The sequence below is a fragment of the Marmota flaviventris genome, chromosome 3 (assembly GCF_047511675.1).
Source record: "Marmota flaviventris isolate mMarFla1 chromosome 3, mMarFla1.hap1, whole genome shotgun sequence".
In the NCBI taxonomy this organism is placed as follows: domain Eukaryota; kingdom Metazoa; phylum Chordata; class Mammalia; order Rodentia; family Sciuridae; genus Marmota; species Marmota flaviventris.
In genome coordinates this window covers 94,154,398-94,177,923 of record NC_092500.1, presented here as the reverse complement: position 1 = coordinate 94,177,923, position 23,526 = coordinate 94,154,398, and the positions used below count along the sequence as shown (strand labels likewise).

The 23,526-nt window shown below is 36.0% G+C and overlaps 1 protein-coding gene across 1 annotated transcript in view; it reads left to right on the top strand.

The window, feature by feature from the left end:
* The first annotated feature begins 342 nt into the window (after positions 1 to 342).
* Ptpro (protein tyrosine phosphatase receptor type O) overlaps positions 343 to 23,526 on the top strand; it is a 46,938-nt gene continuing 23,754 nt past the window's right edge. The window contains exons 1-7 of the mRNA XM_027955922.2: positions 343 to 510; positions 3,139 to 3,271; positions 5,404 to 5,524; positions 9,663 to 9,731; positions 12,404 to 12,487; positions 18,527 to 18,562; positions 21,327 to 21,408. Of these exons, the coding sequence (XP_027811723.2) occupies positions 3,268 to 3,271; positions 5,404 to 5,524; positions 9,663 to 9,731; positions 12,404 to 12,487; positions 18,527 to 18,562; positions 21,327 to 21,408 (396 nt within the window). The 5' untranslated portion in view covers positions 343 to 510; positions 3,139 to 3,267. The remainder of the gene's footprint in view (positions 511 to 3,138; positions 3,272 to 5,403; positions 5,525 to 9,662; positions 9,732 to 12,403; positions 12,488 to 18,526; positions 18,563 to 21,326; positions 21,409 to 23,526) is intronic.

Here is a 23,526-nt window from a genome sequence, read left to right as displayed (position 1 = left end):
AAGGGAGCACACCACTTTCATTTTCCCAACCTTTGTTAAGTACATATTTTTGTATCTCTTCCAGAAAGTTCTGTATTATCAAGACAATGCTAACTCCAGGACAGATGTCAAAAAAATATTACTAGATTAGGGCTATAATAAAGCTGAAGTAGAAAACAGAAGTGTTCCAAAAAGAGAACTATAAAATGGGAGGGGGGAAGAGGCAAAACCTCTTGCCTTCCGAATATTTCAAAAGCAATGTAAAATGTTTATGGGCTCTTAACTGCCTGTATATGGATTTTAAAAATATATATATTTACCTTCTTGTTAGTAAAATAAGAAGGAACACATTAAATTACATTAAATCATTTAAAAAACTTTCTTTCCTCAGAACCAGCTCCTCCCAAGTCACTCTTTGCAGTAAACAAAACCCAGACGTCAGTGACTTTGCTGTGGGTAGAAGAAGGAGTAGCTGATTTCTTCGAAGTCTTCTGTCAGCAAGTTGGCTCTAGTCAGGAAACCAAACTCCAGGTACTGTACGTTTTGACTTTCTTTTTCTGAGTTAATTCTGATTAAGGTTAATTATCTGAGGGGGAAAAAAGTCACCCATTTCTTTGAACTACACAAAGTAATTTGCTCTTTTGTGTTTCAGTGATAGAAATTAATAGTATGCTTAGAACAAGCTCATGTTACAATAACCTTTTTTGATCTTTGTATTTTTATCTTCTATTCCTAATCCTTAGTTCCTCCAGGACATGCCAAGGAATAAAGGAATTGATTCATTTTTCTTCTTGGTCATTAAATTGATCAAGAGGATGAAGAAGCTTCCGTATAAAATACAATTTAACAAATATAAACCAATTGTCAATTTTTTAAAAAAAGAAGCTTCCATATAAAATACAATTTAACAAATATGAACCAATTGTCAATTGTATAGAACAAATGGTAGAATCTATACTTGCTTTCAAAAAAATTTCATATCATTGTAGATATTACATATGTGTAGAAATAAGTAAAATAAAAGTGCCACAAGAAAGTCATTCTTCTAAGAGACTTTAAAAGAAACACGCACATCTAGTTATTAAGGAGGACAATTTTGTTGAAAAAAAAAGTATATTTTTTGACAGTTATGGAATAATTTTTAGAATCACAAATAGCAGAAACAATAAAACACTGTGTTATTCACCAGGTTGGGATGAATGGAAGCCAAGAGAGCAGCTCTAAGTGTAGCAAAGCCATAAGAAAAAATATTTTAGAGCCAGAGGTAGAAGGAGAATGGCAGGTTGGTGAGCGACACAGCCTCCTGTAGTGTACAGGCTGATACTATGACCCTCATTTATTGATGCTTTTTAAACAGTGAAGCTCATGAGATGGAGGGGGAGAGGGAATGCAGGGAGTACAAATCTTTTCACGCTGAATGCCAAGATAATTAACTTTGATTCCTTTACCCCTTTGATATTCTTTTCTACAAAATTTATCTCTTTTTGATCTGTGCTGAGCTCTAGTCTAAGAATCCTTTTTGAAAATAAAGGCTCTGCCAGTAGTGGATTTTCTTCTCTGTAACTACAGTGATGTTTTCCTTCAAGAACATAATGGTCAATCAGCTACTTACTACAACTGAGTTCTCTTAGCAAGTTTTTCTTCCCCAGAAATTATACTTTTCTAGAATAGTGGAAGATATGAGAGCGGTAAATTAGTGCTGATGGCTATTATCTCTTTAGGCAGGATCCTCTTCTGAAAAAGAGTGCTTGTCACTAACCTGGCCATTGTTCTACCAAGTTAGTGCACAAAGTTGCTATGTTTTTGAGGGGTGCTGTTTAGTCAGCATTTGCACCTCTCTGACAAAAATACCAAGTGAGAACAACTCAGAGAAGGTAAAGTTTATTTGGGGCAGATATCTCAGCCCACAGATGGCCAAATCCATTGCTCTGGGCCCAGGGTGAGGCAGCATATTATGGCGGGAGGATCCAACAGAGAAGAAAGCTGCTCAATTCATGATGGGGTCAGGAAGCAGAGAGAAAGAGAGAGGAAGAGGACAAAAGAAAGATGCACCCTTCTAGGAAAAGCCCCCAGACTCCTTCAACCATAACCCCTCTGCCTACAGTTACCACCCAGTCAGTCCATTAAAACTAGGATAAACTGATTAGGTTACAGCTCTCACAATCCATTTGTTTTACCTCCTGCATTAATATGGGAGCTTTGGAGGATACCTTATATCCAAACTATAACATATTCCATATAAAAGCTAAAAATGCAGACAGAGGAGTAAGGCCCTTAAGATATAAATAACTGCTACAAGTCAAAAACATAAAAGCCAACAACCCCAAACACGTTTCATATAAAAATGAATACAAAACATTCTTGAACATATAAAAATTTCCTCAGTCTCACTTATGGTAATAAGGAAATGCAAAACAAAACTAAGATACAATATACTGTGTTGGAAAGAATGTAGAGAATAGGCATTGTCACATGTAGGTGGCAGGTGGGTAACTTGGAAAATGTCTATGGAGGACTATTTTCAGTAGCTTTCAACGTTAAAAATGTATAATTTTTGACCTAGAAATCCAAGTTCTAGAAATATATGAGTGTATTATATTTATTTATGTTCACATAGTTTTTATGTACACACATATGCATACATAAGTAAGTGTGTCTATACATGCATATGTTCTGACATGTATGAAATGATATTCACTGTAACATTGTGTATAGTAGCACAAAACGTCAAAGATCACTTAAACTTTCATCAATAATAGGGCGTTGGCAAAATAAAATATGACCATGCAATGTGCTTTTATGCATCCCTTAAAAAGAATAAAGCAGTTTAATCTGTATTGACGTGGAAAGAGTGCCAAAATATGCTGATAACTAGATAAAAAAAATAGGTGAAACAATGTAGAAACTGTGACATCATTTATGATTAACTATGTCTTATATGTTTATACATCCATAAAATGAATATTAGAAGAAAAAAATACCTGGCAGCAATGGCTGCTCCCATGAAAGAGAAGTAGGTAGAAGGAGAAAGGAGAAAGAAGGGTGTCTTTAAACATTTTTACTATATCCACAGATTACATTCTCAACTATAAAAAATAATTTTAAAGACAAAATAGATGAAGAGTTGATAGAGCATTTTTTTATTTTCTGCATCTCCAGGAGCCTGTTGCTGTTTCGTCCCATGTTGTGACCATCTCCAGCCTCCTCCCTGCCACCGCCTACAACTGCAGTGTCACCAGCTTCAGCCATGACAGTCCCAGTGTCCCCACCTTTATAGCCGTCTCAACCATGGGTAGTTACATACATTAGTGAATCTGGTCTTTAGGAGTTACTCCTTGCCACATGTTCCACATGTTCCTTACTTTTTCTTTTGAAATATGTATCATCTGTCCTTTTAATGGAAGCAATGTTCCCTTGCGGGGGGGGGGGGGGGGGGGAATCCAAGTTGTGGGGTCAGGAAGGCCTTAATTTCAATCTCAGAGTACTTACTAAAATACCTGATTTAAGAAAATATAATTACTGTCTCTGTGCCTTTGCCATTTATCTGTGAAATTAGAAAAATAATATATGCATTTTTAGATTATTTTGAAGCATAAAAATAAAACACAGAAAGCCCCAGCATATGCTGTGTGAATGCTGGTTGCTGCCACCATCTTCATCCTCTTGTGCCATCGTGGCACAGGACCCCCATCAACTCAGCTTCATCTGTCTCAGCCTTGGCCATCAGTTGTCACTGATCAGAGAGCCACAACAGAAAACTCAAAGCAAGAAATTGTCTAATCTAGAAACAAAGTGTAAATGGGCCAGTTAGAAATTAATGAAGGGTCTGGGGCCCTGTTTGTTTTCTTAGTCTTTTCTGAGTTGTACTACACATGTTGCTCTCTGGTTGGTTATTCCTATTCTGCAATTTGAGAACTTCTGTGAAGCCTCCTGAAGTAAAGCCGCTGTTGCTATTATCCCTTCACAGGGTTCACTCTCATTTCTATAATATTAGTCCTCTATTTAGCTGCTATATTCAGTGGTGACTAGAATGCAGTTTTTTTTCTAAAATATTATTTTATTATAAAAAGGAGTTTATCTTCACGCAATAAGTTTTTTTAAAAAATTTTATATATTTATTCTAATTAGGTACAGTAACGCAACCACATCAATGTTTATAGCAGCTCATTCACACTAGCTATAACTGTGGAACCAACCTAGATGCCCTTCAAAAGATGAATGGATAAAGCTTTTTTATTTTTATTTTTATTTTTTTTGCTTTCTATTTTTAATTCTTGGTTTTTCATTAGACAGGACAAAATTGACCTGAAAAAAAAAATAGTTTAATGTGTCTCCTTTCTACGTCCTATTACATCTTTCTAGGTGTACTTTAATTTCTCTTATTCCTTGACATTTCCACATAAACCTAGTGCAACAGGTGATTTGATTAAGCTTATCTAAAGGTGAGAAAAATGACATCCAGAGGGTAGAAAGTATTCCTTCCCCAAATAGCAGTTAGCACTCAAACACACCTGAATAACCTCTTCCACCATGAGATTATTGTTCTTTCTGCTCAAGCACCCCACCCATGAACTAGAGCCCAGCTGGTCCAAATGGGAAGTCGTAAATATCAGAGCCTTAGGGATCAGCTCCTTGATTTTATGATCCCTGCAAAGGATGGTTCAAATCTCTTCTGGCCCACTTTGAAGAGCTTTATAAAGCCATTCAACAAATTTACCTGCCTTTGATATCCTGCTCATTCATACAATATAAAGAACTAGCCAATGTGTAAGTGCCACAGTAGATAGACCCATCATTATATAAAGTATATGAAAAGGGCACAACCCCTGTTCTTAAGGACCCTCTAACTTATTAATAGGTTTAATCTCTTGGGCTGTGCAGATGAAAAACCTTTGAGCATATGGCTACAGATCATCAGAATGCCTGCTCCAGTAACGTGTTAAGTGCTGCAGCAGATGGTAGCTCACTTGTGTCTTTTTCATATACGTTATTAGTTGTGAGCAAAGTATTCAGTTGCACTTTCTGACTTTAAAGTCATGGGCATAAAATAAGAACCTGCCACCTTCTGAGCTTGTGAAAATGTTAAACAATCATAATACATGATAATGACTTGTAGATCTGTAGTTTTCAAATGTATTTGAACCATGGCATTCTTCTCATTTTATAGTTCTCCTTATAAGAAAGAACATCCTGCATGTTGGAGGCTTTTGAAATAGGCTCGATTCTTCCAGCCACCTGAACACCATTTGTCAGTCTGCTAAGTCATAGTTGAGTGCAAGGTCATTGTTAGCTTAAGTTGTTTCATGTTTTGCTATTATAATCAGCATAAGTTAATTACTCCTAAGATTAGATGAAAAGCAGTGAATGGGCCTGTCAGTTTCCATATAATGGAGCCTATAACTGCAATGCCTGGCTTCTCTTTAGTTACAGAGATGAATCCTAATGTGGTAGTGATCTCTGTGCTGGCCATCCTGAGCACACTTCTCATTGGACTGCTTCTTGTTACCCTCATCATTCTTAGGAAAAAGCATCTGCAGATGGCTAGGTAAGTTAAGTTTTGTTAATATTTTATCCAACCTTTGAATTATATTTTTACTTATGTATGTACAATTTTTGCAGACCTAAACTGTGTAACAATTTTGTTTCAGATGTAGTGTCTATATCTCTTTTGTGTGTTTTCTAAGTAAGCTAATATTTTAGAAAATGTTGCTATTGGAATGGTAAAGCAGTGGATTGCTGTTTACAAATTACAAGCCTTCTTGCTATCAATCCTGACATTTTAAGAAGCCCATAAATAGGGATCTGTTATATTTGGGTACATTCAGACATATATGGAGTAAAAGAATGATCCATACCTATTTGGTATGATTAATGAAACAACTCAATTAAATGGAATCCACAAGAAGAACAGGAGTCTGGGCATAATGGCACTTGCCTGTAATTCCAGCAGCTCAGACAGCTAAGGCAGGAAGATTGTAAATTCAAGGCCAGCCTCAGCAACTTAGTAAGGCCCTAAGCAACTTAGCAAGACCCTGTATCAAAACAAAAAAATTTAAAAAGGGCTGGGGATGTGGCTCAGTGATTAAGTGTCCCTGGGTTCAAACCCTGGGAAAAAGAAGAAAGAGGAAGAGGAGGAAATTTAAAAATGTATTTAAAGGCATGGCTGACCTAAACAATAAAGCAGATAAACATGGGATGCCATGAAAGTGGAAAACAATGGCCATTTCTGAATATGAAAATCAACTGAATGAAGACTGGAATTTGAATAAATCTTAGTACAATAAGGAAAGAGTTGGTTTTGTACTGTGGCTGGAGTGTGGAGCTCTGAACTTACATTTTTTTTATTGGTTGCTCAAAACATTACAATGATCTTGACATGTCATATTTCATACATTTGATTCAAATGGGGTATGAATTCTTATTTTTTAACCACGTGTACAGATTGCAGAATCACATTGGTTATACATCCACGTTTATACATACTGCCATACTAGTGTCTGTTGTATTCTGCTGCCTTTCCTATCCCCTTCCTATATCCCCCCTCCTCTCCCCTCCCCACTTTTTAAGGTCCAGTCCTGATCTGAGATCCGTGTGAACTTATGCAGGCCACTGAAACTCTATTCACTTAACAAATATTAATTGATACCTACTGTTTCAGACTCCTATAGGTTCTTGAAATGGAAGTATATAACAATGACAAAAAATCCATACCTTTGTGGAGCTTGTATTCTAATCAGGGGGATGGAGAACAGAAAATAGAGCTATAAGGCACAAAATTGCATAGTGTGTTAGCAGGAGTTAAGAGAAAATAATAGAGCAGAGTAAGGGAGATTAGTAGTACCAGAATCAGGAGAGGATTCTCTTGGTGGGTAAGTTTCATTCAAACAGGGACATTTTTAAGCTAAAACTTGAAAAGCATGGAGTTAGCCTTGTGTTATCTCTAGGAAGAGTGTGCCCAGTAGCAAAAGCAGCCCATGCACTGCAAAGATCCTGGGGCCAGAGCATGACTAGCATATTCATATTCTGCCATGACTGGCAGAGAGGCCAGTATGACTAAGGAAGAGGAAGGAAAGGGAAGAATAACAGGTGATGTCAGATCTACAGTGTTTAATAATCCATTGAGTAAAATGGCTTTTACATTGAGTAAAATGGGCAGCCATAGCAAAGTTTGGAGAAGATTAAAAATATCTGATTTGTGTTAATGTTTTCATTTTTAGAAAACAGGCTGTACAGAGGCAATCAAAAACACAGGTGTATCAGCAGGAGGAGTCCTGACAGTAATCCAGACAAGACATGGTAGTAGTTCAGTCCACCGCAGCAACAACAAAGGGGAGGAAGAAAAGACCAGATTCTGAATATATCTTGAAAATAGTGGTGATAGGATTTGATAAGAAATTGAGTGTGGAATGGAAATGTATAAAGGAGTCAGGGATGACAACGGGTTTGGGCCCTGGAAGGATGAAGTTGCAATCGATTGAGAGAGACTCCAGGTAAGAGGTTTCAGAATAGAGGAAACATCAAGATTCAGCTTTTGCAATACTACATTTGAGATGAATTGCAAGTATAGGTTTGGAGTAGACAGCTGCCCAGGAATATATGGTGTTCAGAAAGTAGTCTTGATTTTGGAGATATAAATTTGAGAGTTGTTAGCAAATAAATGGTGTTAAAGCTATAGACTAGGCCAAAGTCAGAGAGTAAATGTAAGTAAAAGAGGGCCTTGGATAGAGTACTGGAGGATTACAATATGAAGACTTCCAGGAAGAAAAGAAGATGACAGCAAGAGATGGGCAAGAGGCAGCCAGTGGAGTAGAAGGAAAACTAAGAGTGTAGTGGCCTAGAAGGCAAGAAAGAACCTATACCAAGAAGAGGTGATAAAACCCATTCGTTAGTGGATAATCAGGAGCAATAATGCGGTAATAGCATGGGAAGTATGCAGTAAGTGTTGGTGGATAATCCTGACAGCCGAGGGGTGGTGACAGATGTAGTAATAAAAATGATGGCATTTATGAGGGCATACTACAGAATTTTTGTGATGCATACAGAAGATATTTAGCAAGGACAGATCTAATTCATTCAGCTGGTCATTAAAACCGAGATATTTTGTGCCATGATCTTTGGCAGTCTAGTGAGACTTACGGATCTCTTTAAAGAATAATGCTTTCTAAGAGCATAAAATAAAACACATAGAATTATATAATCATATTGAAACACGATGCTCATATATTTTAAAAACAAATATATTTTGCTTTTTATTAATACATTAAACAATTACTATCTAACTCATCATTTCATTTGGATGAATAATAAATAGTTCAAGATATATGCAGCAAGTCTATTATATAAAAGTATCTGTAATTTTTATTGTTAGCAAATCACAAGTACCGATGTGGTGGTTTGTTGTCTACTTTAATACAAGAAACTTTTAAACTTCAGTTACAGTTTGTTAAAATGAAGATTTACCTTTTTTCTACTTAAGTTCATAGAGCTCTAAATTCTATCTTTGGACCCCATATTAAGAACTTCTGAATTTGAAAGTAAGAAATCCATATATAGGAAATCAAAATGGGAAAATACATTGGTAGTATGTAATTTTATCACATAATGGGATACAATGATATTAGTATGTTTTTCAAAAGAAAAAATTATTCTTAGAATATCCTAATAAGAGCAGATAACTGAAGTAATTAACTTCAATGCTGAATAAATAATATAAAGTTGGACCATCAATTTTACATTTAGAAAAAATGAGAGGCATGAGCCAGCCCAGTGAGCTATCTTCTCAATGCATATTAGTCAAAAGGTGGAGAAGGCATGAGTATATGTTTACCTTTTTGCCCAATTGTTGTTGTTGTTGTTGTTGTTGTTGTTTAGTTTGTTTGGTACAGTGAATTGAACCCAGGGGCAATTAACCACTGAGCTACATCCCCATCCCTTTTTAAATATTTTATTTAGAGACAGGGTCTTGCTAAGTTGCTTAGGCTTCTCTAAGTTACTGAGGCTGGCTTTCCTCCTCCCAAGCTGCTAGTATTACAGGCGTGTGCCACAGCATCCAGATCTTTTCCCTTTCTGAGAAAGTTAAAAAAAAAAAACACCTAAATAGTCTTTTTTACTAACAGATTAATTGAAACCATTCTGGATTAGAGTCATGTCAGAAGCCAACCTATTTCAATACATATCACCCTTATCTCAAGGGATAAATAAAAAGGATACCACAATATAAGAGAAAAAAATTGAAGTAAGCAATTCAACTTGGTCCACTATCACTATAAGGAGGAAATCAGAGTGCTATAAAACAAAACTTAACCCAAAAAGTACTACAAAGGGACTTTCAGTTTATCTAGGAAAGTTTGTATACCTTACTAATTAAGGTTTTTTGAAAAAATATTATTTCCAAATAGTGCAAAGATTTATTTTAGGATCATGAATGCCTTTTGACAAAGATTATGAGCTGAATTCTTTCAGACTCAAAATAAGTTGATTAGGAGTCTTACAAGAGACTGTTTTATTTTGTTTTGTTTTTCTTTTTTGCATTGTATGAAACAAAGGAACACATAGAACTTATATCAGCTTAAAAAAAATTTAATGCTGTCATGATAAACCTGTAAAAGGCTCTCTTTATTTTTATGTCAGGTAAAGAGTACTCTCTCGAGCAGTTACATTGATTTGTGGTTCCTTTCAAACAGGGAATGTGGAGCAGGAACATTTGTCAACTTTGCATCCTTGGAGAGGGATGGGAAACTTCCCTACAATTGGTGAGTAGTATTTTGGAACAAGCCTATAGATAGCTTATCTATGTTGTGTGGGCTCTACACTTGATTTTACCATCTTTAGGGATAAGTAGTTTTGTCTGATTGTTCTTTCATGATTTCAGTAACAGTAGACGTCAATGGCTAGATTTCCACAGGATATATTGGTTTCTACAAACTTAATATAATACTGAAGTAGAGAAAATGCCCTAATCTATTCTGTATTACTATATTGAACAAAGAACTAATGCATTCATGCAAGGAGCCCATAATCATGCTGAGGAAGGAGGCAAATGTAGGAGCCACACTGAACAAGTGGTAGCTAAAGGGCCTGAGGGGAGACTTCATTGAAGCAGGATAAGACAGAGCAGCATCTCCATTTTAAACTCAAATTCCAATGCCTGGGGACATAAGCCACCCCTTTTGTTAAAAAATTAAGTAGAAATGTACAGCCCAGGGCTCTCAATCTCATACTTGCAGGTTAATAAATATCAAAGCCAGAGATGTCTCACAAGAATACACGGCCTCATTTTTCTTTATGCTTGAGTATTAAGGTCCTATGGGGAGGAGGTAGTTGGGGAATTAGAAAAGCATTTTCAAGAGATTAAATAAAATGATATTATACCTAACAATGAGAATTAACAGTCCTATCTAGTTCAACTACACCCATAGAATCACTAATTAAGTAAACATTGAACATGAAGCCACTTTCCTTATATGACCTAGTTTGCATGATTGCTTGCAACAGAAACAAAGTATATTTAAGTTCATACATTTCCTATTAATCCTTGGTAAGTGATTCGCCCCCTGCTGCCCCCCATTTTCTAACCCCAAAATGGTACAAGAAATAGATTGAAAGACTAGACATTTTACCCTACAGAATCAATAAGGGAGGGAGAACATTTTTCAGAATATAAATTCTACTTCCTTGAGTATAGATGATTCCTACTCTAGTTGTAAATCTGGTTGAAATAGGATTCTTTCTTTTTTTTTAATTGTTGATGGACATTTATTTATTTATACGTGGTGCTGAGAATCAAACCTAATGCCTCACACATGCTAGGCATGTGCTCTACCACTGAGCTACAATCCCAGCCCCCAAAATAGGATCATTTTTAACAAAGACAATACATTGTGCTGGCTTTTTTTTTTTTTTTTTTGGAGGGGGGTGCAGTTACTGGGCATTAAACCCAGAGGCACTCAGCCATATCCCCAGAGTCTTGCTAAGTTGCTTAGGGCCTTGCTCAATTGCTGAGGCTGGCTTTGAACTTGGGAACTTTTTATCTCAGTCTCCCTAGCCACTGGGATTACAAGTGTGCACCACCACACCTGGCCTGCCATTTTAAAATTTTAACGTGAAGAGAATTTTGCTATTATTTTGTCCAACCATAAAGAAAGAAAATTTCATAATCCCTAGATGGTGAAATTTAGGAAACATTAGTAGGTTTGTTCAAATTTATCAGCACTCATCCCAAGATTAAGAGATTGACTTAATGATGCCTGTTTCTTACCTGGCCAGTAAACAGGACCTCATCCCAAAATATAGAAAGATTCATCCCAAGACTGGTGATATTACCATCTAGGAACTGACCCAATTGCACATGTGACTCAGGAGAGCTAGGTATTAACTAACTTCTTAGCCACTCACAATTTGCAAAACTTATGAGAGACCAGTTTGGTGAGAACCAAGGGAAAAGAGAATCCACATCAGGACCTTTCTATAAAATCAAGTAAATTCTCCTACTGCTCTTGGCAAGGAGAGTTTTGCCGGCAGCAGCATTTTCTGGCTGACTGAGAATGGATATCTCAGTGGGGATTTGTAACCGAAGTGACAGGATGACAGCATCTCCCCTCCATTCTGAGAATAACTAGAGCTGCAGCCCCAGGATATTTTTAAATCTACATGAATGGATGTTCCATTTTACAAGTGGCTTGAATATCTGAAATTGGACTCAAACCAGGCATTTTAAATCAATAGTCTGAATTAGAAGTAAAGTAAATTAAATAATTTTGTTCCCACTCAATTGAGTATCAATGAGATTTTCAGATTCTGCTATTGGTGCGCTGTTGATGTTGAATGAGTGATAACTGAGTATCATAACATTCCTCTGCTTTAAGGAACATTTTTTAGAAATTCTGTAGCAATTTAAACTCAAAATATAGAAAGTCGCATGTAATCATGCAGTTTAGAATGTATCCCAAAAGCTTGGTCTCATCAGAATCATTATAAGTAACTTGTCCATTTATACCTCCACACAGAAGTTACTATTTCGTTATCAAATGAGGTTATAACAGTTTCTTAAAATAGATTTCAGCATTGGAAAGTTAATATCTAAGAACAAGACATATGATAACTAATGAGCCATTTAAGAGTCTCATTTAACTGAATGCAAAATGTAATCACCTAATAGCAGACTAATTGACACAAAGTAAGTTCAAGGAAATCTATCTGATTATAATAAGATCTTGTGTGAATAAAAACTGATTTTGTCAATATTGTAGCACTTAAGCCCTTACTTTTTTAAATTTCACAGAATGGAATAATATTTAATTGTAATTAAGGTGCTTGTCATATTAATTGATCCCAGTAGGTAATTTACTGATATCTGTTCACAGTTTATATTACTAACTCTTGCCACTTTTTCATCTTTACATCTGTTATCTATTAATGCTCACAGGCGTAGGAGTATATTTGCTTTCTTAACCCTGCTACCTTCATGTCTTTGGACTGATTATCTTTTGGCATTTTATATTAATCCTTGGTAAGTGATTTTTTTTTACTGTTTACCTAACACAAAGTCTTTAAAAGCTGGCTTTCAAAAAGTAAACAAAAAGAAAATTTTTCTTTTTGATTATTTCATTTATTGGATAGCATCTAAAATAGTTATTCATATATTAAAATGAATTAAAGCAGTTATGATACCAAGATGCCTATAATGCTTTCTCCACTTAAATTTTCTTCTTGTGATGTTCTTGGCAGGGTTTTCTTTCTTTTATTACTTGCCATCTATTTCTTCATAGAGCCAACTCATTGTCCTCTCATCTGTGTAAATGATGCTTCCCATTTTCCTTCCAATCCCCATCTATTAGAGAGATAGGAATGTGGTATGGTAGATAAACAAGTCTACAGTCTACATTTGGGACCTGTTTTTAAAAAATAATCTGAACTCACTGAATATTAAATAACTGACTATGTATAAGCCTCTTTGTATAATTACTTATTTTTCCCCATAATCCCACATAGAGTATTATAGTCCCATTTTAGAGATGTGAAAATAGAGATTTAAGGAGAGTAATTGCCCTAATGTCATACACTACCACATAAGAAATCTTGGTTCTTCCACAAGAATTAAGGTCATCATATTATATATGCACACATTTATAGCAGCACAATTCCCAACCACCAAATCATGGAAGCAGCCTGGGTGTCCATCAACAGGTAATTGGATAAAGGAAATGTACTATATATACAAAATGGATTTTACTCAGCTATAAAGAATGAAATTATGTCATTTGCAAGAAAATGAATAGAACAGCAGAGTATCACGTTAAGTTGAATAAGCCAGACTCAGAAAGTCAAGAGTCATATTTTATCTCATATGCGGAAGCTAGGGAGAAAAAAGAAGAAAAAAGGATTCTTATGAAAGTAGAAGGGAGACCAGTAGGATAGCAGGAGGAGGTCCAGGGGAGGTACTGGGGATTGGAATTGATCAAATTAAATTATGTGCATGTACAAATGTGCCACAATAAAACCTATGTAATTATTCTATGTATTCTATGTAATTATCACATACCAATATAAAATTGTTAAAGAAATCTAACCCCCCAAATTTGTGCTTTTCTCTGTAAAAGAAGCAACTTCCTTTGTTATTTTCTTGACTTCATTTTTATAATCAAATCTTGAAACATATCCTTTTTGTTTTTCTAATAAATAATAATGTAATAATACCCTTGAACTCAGAGACTGTAAGAACCCAAAAGGGTCACTTCTTTTCCCAAGCTATAAGAGAAATGGTAGCAGTTTCCCAGGGAGCTGACAAAAGTCATCGTCCTAAACATTAACACATGGTATTTAGGTACTAAGATACATAAAGGCAGATCCAGAAATGTGGGCAACTTGAGAAGGACTCAAAAGAAATCAATAAAAAATATCTCATGAATCAGAAAGATGGCTCATAGAGAGTGGGACAGAGATGAAAGGTATTCATTCAAAAAGGCAACTACTCAAATGTTCTTCTACTTCTCTGAGCACAGAATAAATATAGGGAGCAGAATTTCAAATATAGGGAGCAGGATTTCAAATCACAATGCTTCATATATAAAAATATAAAAACAAACTATCAAAACAAAGAATGTTAATACCAGAATTTGCATTTTCTTTAAATAAAATGAATAGAAGAGAGCTTTGGAAGCAAGGTAGACAATGAGGCATATATAATAAAGTCAAATGATGTGCTCTATGAGGAGGGCCAGTCACTGTCATCTGTTGTTATTCCAGTTGTCAGTGTAAATCTCATTATAATCAATCATTTGTTTTCAGTATTTAGCATCCTATAGTTTTCAGTTTTGAGCAGTGCGTGTAAATTCCATTGTAACCTCCTGTTACTACCACAGGCACCCTCTTGCTGTTCTTATACTTGACTTTCAACTCAACATCTACCAATTGTCCTCAAGGATTTATCATTACAACATTTGTAATGAATACCCTTGAAGTATCCTCCATGGATTTAAACTAAAACAAAATAAAGTTGGATATAATTTTATGTTCATTTTCCTTTATTTCTCAGACTTTCTCATTTTCCACAGTTCTTAGCTTCTATCAGGTGGGCCTGTGCTTATATGCATGTCTTTCTTACAGTCCTACCAGTGAACACATCTTCTAATTTCATCCATCCTTCCAAAGTCTGTTCTTTACAGTTGTGATCAAACAGCATGAGAATAAACTTGGGGGGCAGGAGGGGGGCGGTGGAACTCTTCAGTTTTTAGAAGAACCATCCTGAGACTGTAAATGGTTGTCTCCAGGTGAGAAGAGATAGCAAAACAGAGTATATGAAATACAAAATTCCATACATATCAACCAGTGGAAGTATACTGAATATAATTTATGTTCTCAGCCCTAAGCTTGTGCTGACAGATACAAAAGAAAGCTTTATGATTCTTATCCCTTCAAGTAGAACTCATTATTCACATAACCACTCAAATTCCCTGCCTTTGGCTTCCTCCCATGACTTGTGGATATTTTCATTGCTAATGAGTCCTTTTGAATCCTCCTTAAGATACATTTGTCTTCATATTTCATCTACCTTGTTAACACCTGCCACAGATAACAGAGCCACACCCCACATGCTTCCTAACACCCTGTTCAGCTTCCTCTCGAAACTGATGATTTCTTGGAAAAACACATTTCTGTTGATTTTGTTAAGCCCTTCCCTTATTCTAGTGTTTTGTGTGGAAATTAGGAGACAGTGTTGCTCAAATCTTTACCCTGAGCAGTAGCAGAAGCAGTGTGCAGCACTGTGCCTGGTTAGGTTAGTTTCAGGATTGTATTTTGCAAGGATTTCTGACTTAAAGATCTTGGAGTTTGTTTCCTATTAAAAGAAATCATCTCATTGGAACCAGCTCTGTCTAGTTTCAAGGTTATTCCTTTTTCTTGTTACTACCACAGGCACCCCCCTGCTGTTCTTAAGTATTCATCTGCGTGTTCTGACTCCTGAACAGTTGGCATTTTAAACATAAAGCAACATTAAGTTTAAAGTGTTTGGCTTCACTCAGGGTTGTTGCTTGTTGAATTTGGAGAATGACACATCCTAAAGGTCTTTTTCAAATTTTAAGATGGTTTCTGTTTAGCCCATGAAAGAGTAAGTGGTACTTATAAAACTGGAGACTTTTAGAGTTTTGTTTGAATCATAATAAATCCTATGTCTTTGCTATTGCTTCATGTTCTACTTTGGAATGAATGCCCGCATGGCCAAGATTGCCACAGCCATAAAGAATTAAGAAGAGTGTATCTTAGCTTCTTGAAGTCTAATATAAGTGACAGAGAAAATTAAAAGAAGTGCATGATCCTATGTCTCTGATGGGTGTTATTTGTTGGTTATTAGGAAAAGCTTTTGTGGTAAAAAAAAAAGTAACACCCCATACATTACCTAAAATTTTCACTGCAGCAGTTACATACACTAGCTCTTTCCATAATGTTGCTGAATTAAAATTGCTAGTGCAGGCTTAACTTGTTTACAAGTGAATTTTTTCCTTGTTTTAGTCTTGAAATTAGCACAGAAATTGAAAATGTAGGAAAATTCTATCAATACCTCTGTGGAGTCTCATAATTTAATCCTGTCACATTCTTTCCTGCCTTCAGATATGGGAACACTTTGGAATCAGCAAAATCTAAACAGAACAATGAACATTGTGCACAAATCATAAAGACATATACTTAACTGTGGCAATATGTCATGCGAAATAAGTGATATAGAATTTTATATTACGTGGAAAGTGCACTCAGTAATGAGTAAGATTGAAAGAAAAAAAATGTATCTTCCCTCCATTAACCAAGTTTCTACACAGCTATTGAATAGTAGCAGCTTAATATTTCAGCACTGAATTTATTCAGTGTCACCCTCTCACATACATTTGTTTTCCTCCTAGTTTCCCTTCAAGATGTTTGGATAGGAAGTGTTTTTTGTTCACTTCCAATCTCAATATATGTTGGCAGCCTCATGCCTTTACCAGAGCTGTATGCAGCTACCCTGACATTACTCTTTCATAAAGTACTAAAGTAGCTGCCTCTTACTACACAGAGTAAATGTGGGGTTCTTGTAATTACTATCACAAGAGTAAAATAAAAAGCATCAATAGGTATTTGTTTTAGTCAGTTTATTTGCTGCTATGACTAAAAGATCTGACCAGAACAATCGTAGAGGAAGAAAAGTTTATTTGAGGACTCACAGTTTCAGGGGTCTTAGTCCATAAAAAGCCAGCTCCATTCCTAGGGGCTTGAGGTGAGGCAGAACATCATGGCAGAAGAGTGTGGCACAGGGAAACAACTCATGTGATGATCAGGAAGCAGAGAGAGTCCACGCTCCAAATACAAAATATATACCCCATAGCCACATCCTCAAAGAACCACTTCCTCCAGCCACACCCCACCTGCCTCCAGTTACCACTCAGATGATCCCATCAGGGATTAATTCACTAATCAGGTTAAGGCTATAACCCAATCATTTCTCCTCCAAACCTTCTTGCATTGTCTCACACATGAGCTTTTGGGGGACACCTCACATCCAAGCCATAACAGTATTTCTTTAAGTTCCCAAATGCCTAAATGATATAGCTATGCCCAACATTACATTGACTTTTTGAAAGGATAAGGGAGAAATAGAGTAAAAACTGGAATTTAAATTTCCCTCTAAATTTCAAGTATGGAAGTCAAAGAAAATAAGGAAAGCAAAATAGGAAAGGAACTACTGAACAGATTGTCTTCACTTAGAAATGGGAAGAAATAAAAACTACCCCCCAAACCACTTACCTTTATAGATGTTGCCCTAAATTTCTAACCTGCATGAGTTCTCCATCCACAAGCCTCTTTGTCTCAAACAGGATCTCACAAGACCAGGTCTACTATCCAAATCTTAATTGAATCATTAAATGAAATTGTGAGGATAACATGGCAAAGATGTGTGTTTCAATTCAGTTCAATTGCATAAGCGTTCATTGACCAACCACTGTGTGCTCCGTGAGGTGTTGGGGGACTTTGGTCCTGCAGGAGGCCTGTAGGCACCTTACAATCTTACAAAATGAGAACTGCTCCATCTACAAAGTGCTATGAAAGTACTACTGCATTCTGTCTGAGGCCTTCAGGCAGAGAGGCATCCAAACATTCACAATTTTAATATCAATAGTTTGTTACAGGAAGTACTTCTATCACAGCCACTTATTTACTGCAGACATTTGTTTTCTGAAACCTTATATGCTTCCTTTAAAAATATTTAAAGACCTTTAAAAATTCTTATAACAAACATTTACTACTATATTATACACTCAATTATGTTTTAACATTCATTGTTGATATAAGACAATAAAACACAATAATGGTTTTTCAATAGATACTACCTCAGCATAACTTAGGTTAATTATCTTACCTGTTGCATGAAAACAATTACCCTATGTACCCTAAAGCAAAAGTAAATAAGTAAAGCATGCATTAGCATTTCCTGTCTTCGAGTTTATAGATTATTAACAAATTAATAAGACATGTAATTCTTCAAAATGTTTAAAACCTGATTCAAAAGAATAAAAGCAATGCTATAGGAGAATTGTATAAATTTACATGTCCACTTTGATAGCATGAATTCATGTACCCTATGAAAATGTCAGAAAAGGTTATTTTAGTCTTTAATTAAGAAATCAACATATCTTCTCATCATTAGTTCCCCCTCTTATTCCCCAATTCTTCCCTCTTGCCTGCAGAACCTGCAAGAGAGGTAGTAGACTTCTATATATTTACAAAATACTTTAGCAACCAGGAGTTAAAAATAGTATTTCCAGAACTCAGTTCTTTGGCAAATATGAACTATGAAATGCAAGTGTGTTCCTACAACCTAAGAATCTTTAAAATAGAATCTGAAATTATTATAGTTAGAGTTTCATGTAAGGAAAAGTAATTTAACAACACCTGAGGTATATTTAATGAAAATTAAATAAAATTGAGGTGCCAGTATAATTATTTAAAGCTCTTCAAGTTTAATCATTATATTAATCAATTCATTTGCCCCGATAAATTTGTTTTTTTTTTAATTTCTCAGGAGTAAAAATGGTTTAAAGAAGAGGAAACTGACTAAGTAAGTTTTTTTTTACTATTTCCTTTAAAAAGATTTTTATAATTATGATCTTAACCTCCCAAATCTTAAAAAATAAATTGCTTGATTTCAAGCAAGGGATGCTTAAGGAAGAGGTAAGTACATATTATGAATATGTAGTTGGAGATTCCACTAAGAAAGTTTATCATGGAAACCTTGTCAGATACAAAGACCATTTTTACCACATGAAATCTGATGAAGAATGGATTGTAAAAAGAAAAAAAAAGAATTAAAAGTCTTGCAGAAGGAAGTGTGGAATTCTAAGCATATGAAAATCTAATGTTTAGCAATATCAAAGGTAATAAAAAAAAACACTTGCCAGTTTGTATTTTGAAATTCTGTGTTTGTTTCAGGGAAAGGCTTTCACTTTATGTTGTTATAATAAATACTTTGCTAATTCTGTCTCAGAAAAACCTCTATAATAAATAGGAGAGATTATTCCTCTAGCTAGATTGTGGTCTTACATATCCACTAAACTGTTAAGGTTATGATTCTGTTGGGTGAAAATTAGCCATCAGTTGATTTCAAAAGCCTATTAGATTATCACCACCAGGCCTTTTCTTAAAATTCCACACATAAAGAGTAGAACACTTGCCAGGCACAGTGGTGCACGCCTGTAATCCCAGCAGCTCAAAAGGCTGAGGCAGAGGATCATAAGTTCAAAGCCAGCCGCAGCAAAAGCAAGGCGCTAAGCAACTGAGATCCATTCTCTAAATAAAATACAAAATAGGGCTGAGGGTGTGGCTCAATGGTCCAGTGCCCCTGAGTTCAATCCCCAGTACCAAAAAAAAAAAAAAAAAAAAAGGAACACTTTTATAAACTGAGTTCACTCTTGACAAGACTAGACTGACATCCACACTGATTTTCATGGCATAATCTGTGATATAATCCAAAAGAAAATTTGATGCAAACACATTGTTATTTAGCCTTGAGTGGCATATAATTTACAGCACAAAGATGCAGGATAAGTTCCCTATTATTTAAAATTGTATGCATTCCATTGACATACACCAACTGGCATAGGGGGCACAAGGCCAGCCTCCACAGATGAGAGTCACTGTCACCTGGAAGAAATAGTTGCCACAGCAGAAAGACTTTGTTGTCCACAACTATTAGTTTGGTTGTTAGTAAGCTAGAGAAGCATAGACCTCAGCATTCAAAGGACAGGATCTCAGGACAAAAGGGGGAGACTCTTTCAGAGCTTGCTCCTCCCAAGACCCAGGTACAGACAAGAGGAAAAACCAGACCTGGGCAAAAGAGCTTAGAGGTGGTGGGACCTGGTCACAAGTCAGAACCTCACATCAAACCAACTCCCTCTCTCTTCTCATTGTACCCCTGCCCTCCCTCCTTCTCTGTTTCTCTACTTTCATTTGCCTTCTCTCTTCTTTTCCTGTTTCACTCCAAATGCCCCATCACCACCACACACCATATCCCCCTTGGAACCTCTTTTTTTTTTCTTTAATCTCTGCTTACTTCCATTCCATCTTCTTTTCCTTTACCTCTTCTCCCCTTTCTCTCTAACACTGTCCTGCTGGTCTTGGTTTCCCTCCAAGTTTTCTTTCTCTCCTCTTCTGCCATATGTTTTTACCTTTTTTTGCTTTTTCTAACCTAGAAATCTGTTCTCAGAGTCTGCCTTCCCTATACATGCTCCCATTTTCTAGATGAAACTGGAAGTGTTAAATCTAAATTTAAGGTCAATGTCCTGCTCAACAACAGCAGCCAGATATTGTAGTCCCAATGGCATCCATTCCAGGACAGGAGTCCCACCAGTAGCCATTCTTTGGGAAAGATAACAAGTTTGAAGTGGGAAAAGCTTTGAACTAGGACTCATGCTGTGTGGTTCTAGCCAGAGTTCCACCACTTAGTGGCCTGCTGATACTGACTTCCTTCCTTCCCTCACCCTTGGCTCTCTCACTGGGAGCACATGGTTGGTATAGGTAGGTTCCTAAATAGATAAGCAACTAGAAAAAATTACATAAAATAAAACAAATCCTATTCTCACACATACACACACAGAGAGGTGAGAAGTTCTGCTATAGATGTAGAAACATAAGCTTGCATATATTACTTGACTGAACCTCTGAGCCAGTTCAGTACTTTCATAGGTATGCAAGCTTCTAAGTATGGCTCTCTCAGTTGAGACCCTGATAACTTCATCCTGCTGACCCAGCCTCTGCTCTGGGGATATTGTAGCTAGCCAGACACACAATTCCTTATGTTATTAAAGTTGTTCAAACTCATAAGTTTCTTTACATGTTGTATGTCAACCTTGTGGGATAGGTATGACAATAGTATTTAATGACAATTCAATGACAATGATGCTTCTCTGAAAAGTTAGGTAATTCCCAGGATCACATGGGAAATAAACAACTGTAAGCCATAACTCAAACAGGTCTTTGAAATCTAATCCTTTGTTCTTTCCCATATTCTAGAACTTTCTAAAAACAACACATGTGCATGTAGACAGGTATATATGAGTAGGCATATATAAAATATTTTATTGCTAGAGTAATAGCAAAGTATAAATCTAGAAATTTCTATTTCAGGGAAGTTTGATACATATGCCTCTCTTCTGAATTATAATGTATTAGAAACTGTTAACTTGCACCAAAAATTAAAATACAAATGAGTATTAACTTTGGAGAAGTAAAACTTTTATTTTCTTCAAGGAGAGTATGCATGTTTAACAAGTGTGGTATTAAAACAGTATTTAATACTTATAAACATTTCTTTGTGTTTCACAAAGCCCGGTTCAGTTGGATGACTTTGATTCCTACATCAAGGATATGGCCAAAGACTCTGACTATAAATTTTCTCTCCAATTCGAGGTGAGTTGGGTAAAGCATTCTGGACCTTCTAGAATGAGTGGGACTGGGAAGTGTGGGATTTGTGTTGGGGCCATTGCCCTGCTCAATGGGCAATGCCTGCCCTGTGGTGATCTTGGCCTCAGCTGCTGGCTCAGTCAAAGGTCGTCAACCCTTGACCAATAGGCCAGAGCTTGAACAGCACAATTGAAGAGAAAGAGAGAATAGATGCAGGTTCTAAGATGAGCAAATACGGGTACAGGAGAAGTGATCATTGAAAACCAGGCAATTTTGAGTGTGCTTCTCATGCAGCTTGGGCCACAGTGAGGGTGGCTGGTGGAAGAAACTAACTTCATTTGTGTAACAAACTGGAGTGGGCTCTCATAGCCCTAGGATTACTGGCATGCTACTTAATACATCTTTGTGCAATTTTAATTTCTTTCCTTGGAAAAATTGGGGACAGAGAGTAACACGATTCATTTAAAAAAGAAAAAATTACCAATACCTCTTCTCTTTTTTTAAGCACATGTATTTCTTTGAGTCTATAAGACTATGTATCAGAATAGATGGAAATGAGTAAGTGGGAAGAATAGTTGGTCCTTACTTATTCTTTCTACATTATCTCACAGCTCATAACAGCCAATTATTCTTCAGGGTTCCATAGCATGTCTGAAGTGGTCAATTATTCAGGATGAAGGGAAAGATAAAGTGACATTTCTAAATTCAGTAGCTTTTTTTTTAAGCCCAAGTACTTTTCCTGCAAAAGCAGTTGCTTTTGCTTTATTCTTTGTATTCATTTATTCTTTCCCTTCATTTGTCAAGGATAGCTTTAGTCTATAAAAAGCAGCAATATTCCTGATGTAAATATTCTTACAGGGAATTTGGGGATGAGAAGAATTTTACGTATTATCAAATATAAGCCCCTAATGGCCACCTGTGTTGTGAGAGATTCCACACAGAGCCTGCTCAGTTATCCATCGCCTGCAGGTGCTGAACAAATTATAGATGCTATACCAAATGTTAAATCACAAAGAACTAAAATTCAATTTGAATCAGAGACCTAAAGTGAGGACAGCATTTCAGAAAAATCTATCAATAAAAGAAGAATTTTTATAAGAAAACAAGAAGCTGAAATGCTGCAAAAAGAAATAATTGGATACTTCTGATAATGGTAAGGAAAATGATGATGTAGCTACACTTCCCACCTTCTCATGTTCTCCTAATTCCTTTGAGATTAAATTCGTTGATGGCAAAACTTATATCATTACCTCTGCTGGGAACTCACAGTTAATGACATCAAACCCACATGTAACTATTAATGTGTTTCTGAATTGCATTGTTATTTTTTTAAATGCAGGAAGTCATTTTCTAGTAAGAAGGAAATATTGTTTTAGTTGTGAGTGACAAAAACATAATTTAAACATAATTTAACCAAAGGAAAGGGGGATTTGTTCAAAAGTCATTATGGTATTTCATATAATCAAAAGAAGGGTTGAGTAGCTAAACCATACAGGAGTATATGGGAACATTCCAGTCCCAGCAATGTCAGAAATCACAGGCTGGGCCCCAGTAAACCTTCTATTTGTATTCTCATTTCTGATAGCCAACTTCTTTTTCATAGTGGAAAATAATGACACCTGAGCATCACCATCCTCTTGTTTTCATAATTTCCCAAAAGAACCATTGATCCTCTCATTTCTAGTTTGCAAATTAACAGAGAAGAATTTTTATGGACCCTCCTGGATCATGGTGCCCACTCAGACCAACTGCAGCCAGGGAGGGCAGAATCCCATAAACTCTTACTGGAAAACCAAGGAATTTTGAGTGGAGGAGCTCATGTAGCTGAATTAGCTAAGAAAGGAGGATATTGTTCCTAAGTAGAGGGCACTGGGAAGACAAACAATAAGTGATTTGCAAACTAGAGTTAATGCCATAAAAATATGTAAAGCACAGGGAATGAAATTGACCACATTATATTATCATACCATGTGCATATATAAATATGTCAACAATGAATCCCACTATTCTGTATAAATATAATACACCAATGAAAGAAATTTTTAAATAAGTAAAGTGTCATAAATTTTATGTGCTAAATGTACAATTTATCATATGCTAAGGGCTTTTACACATTTGATATGT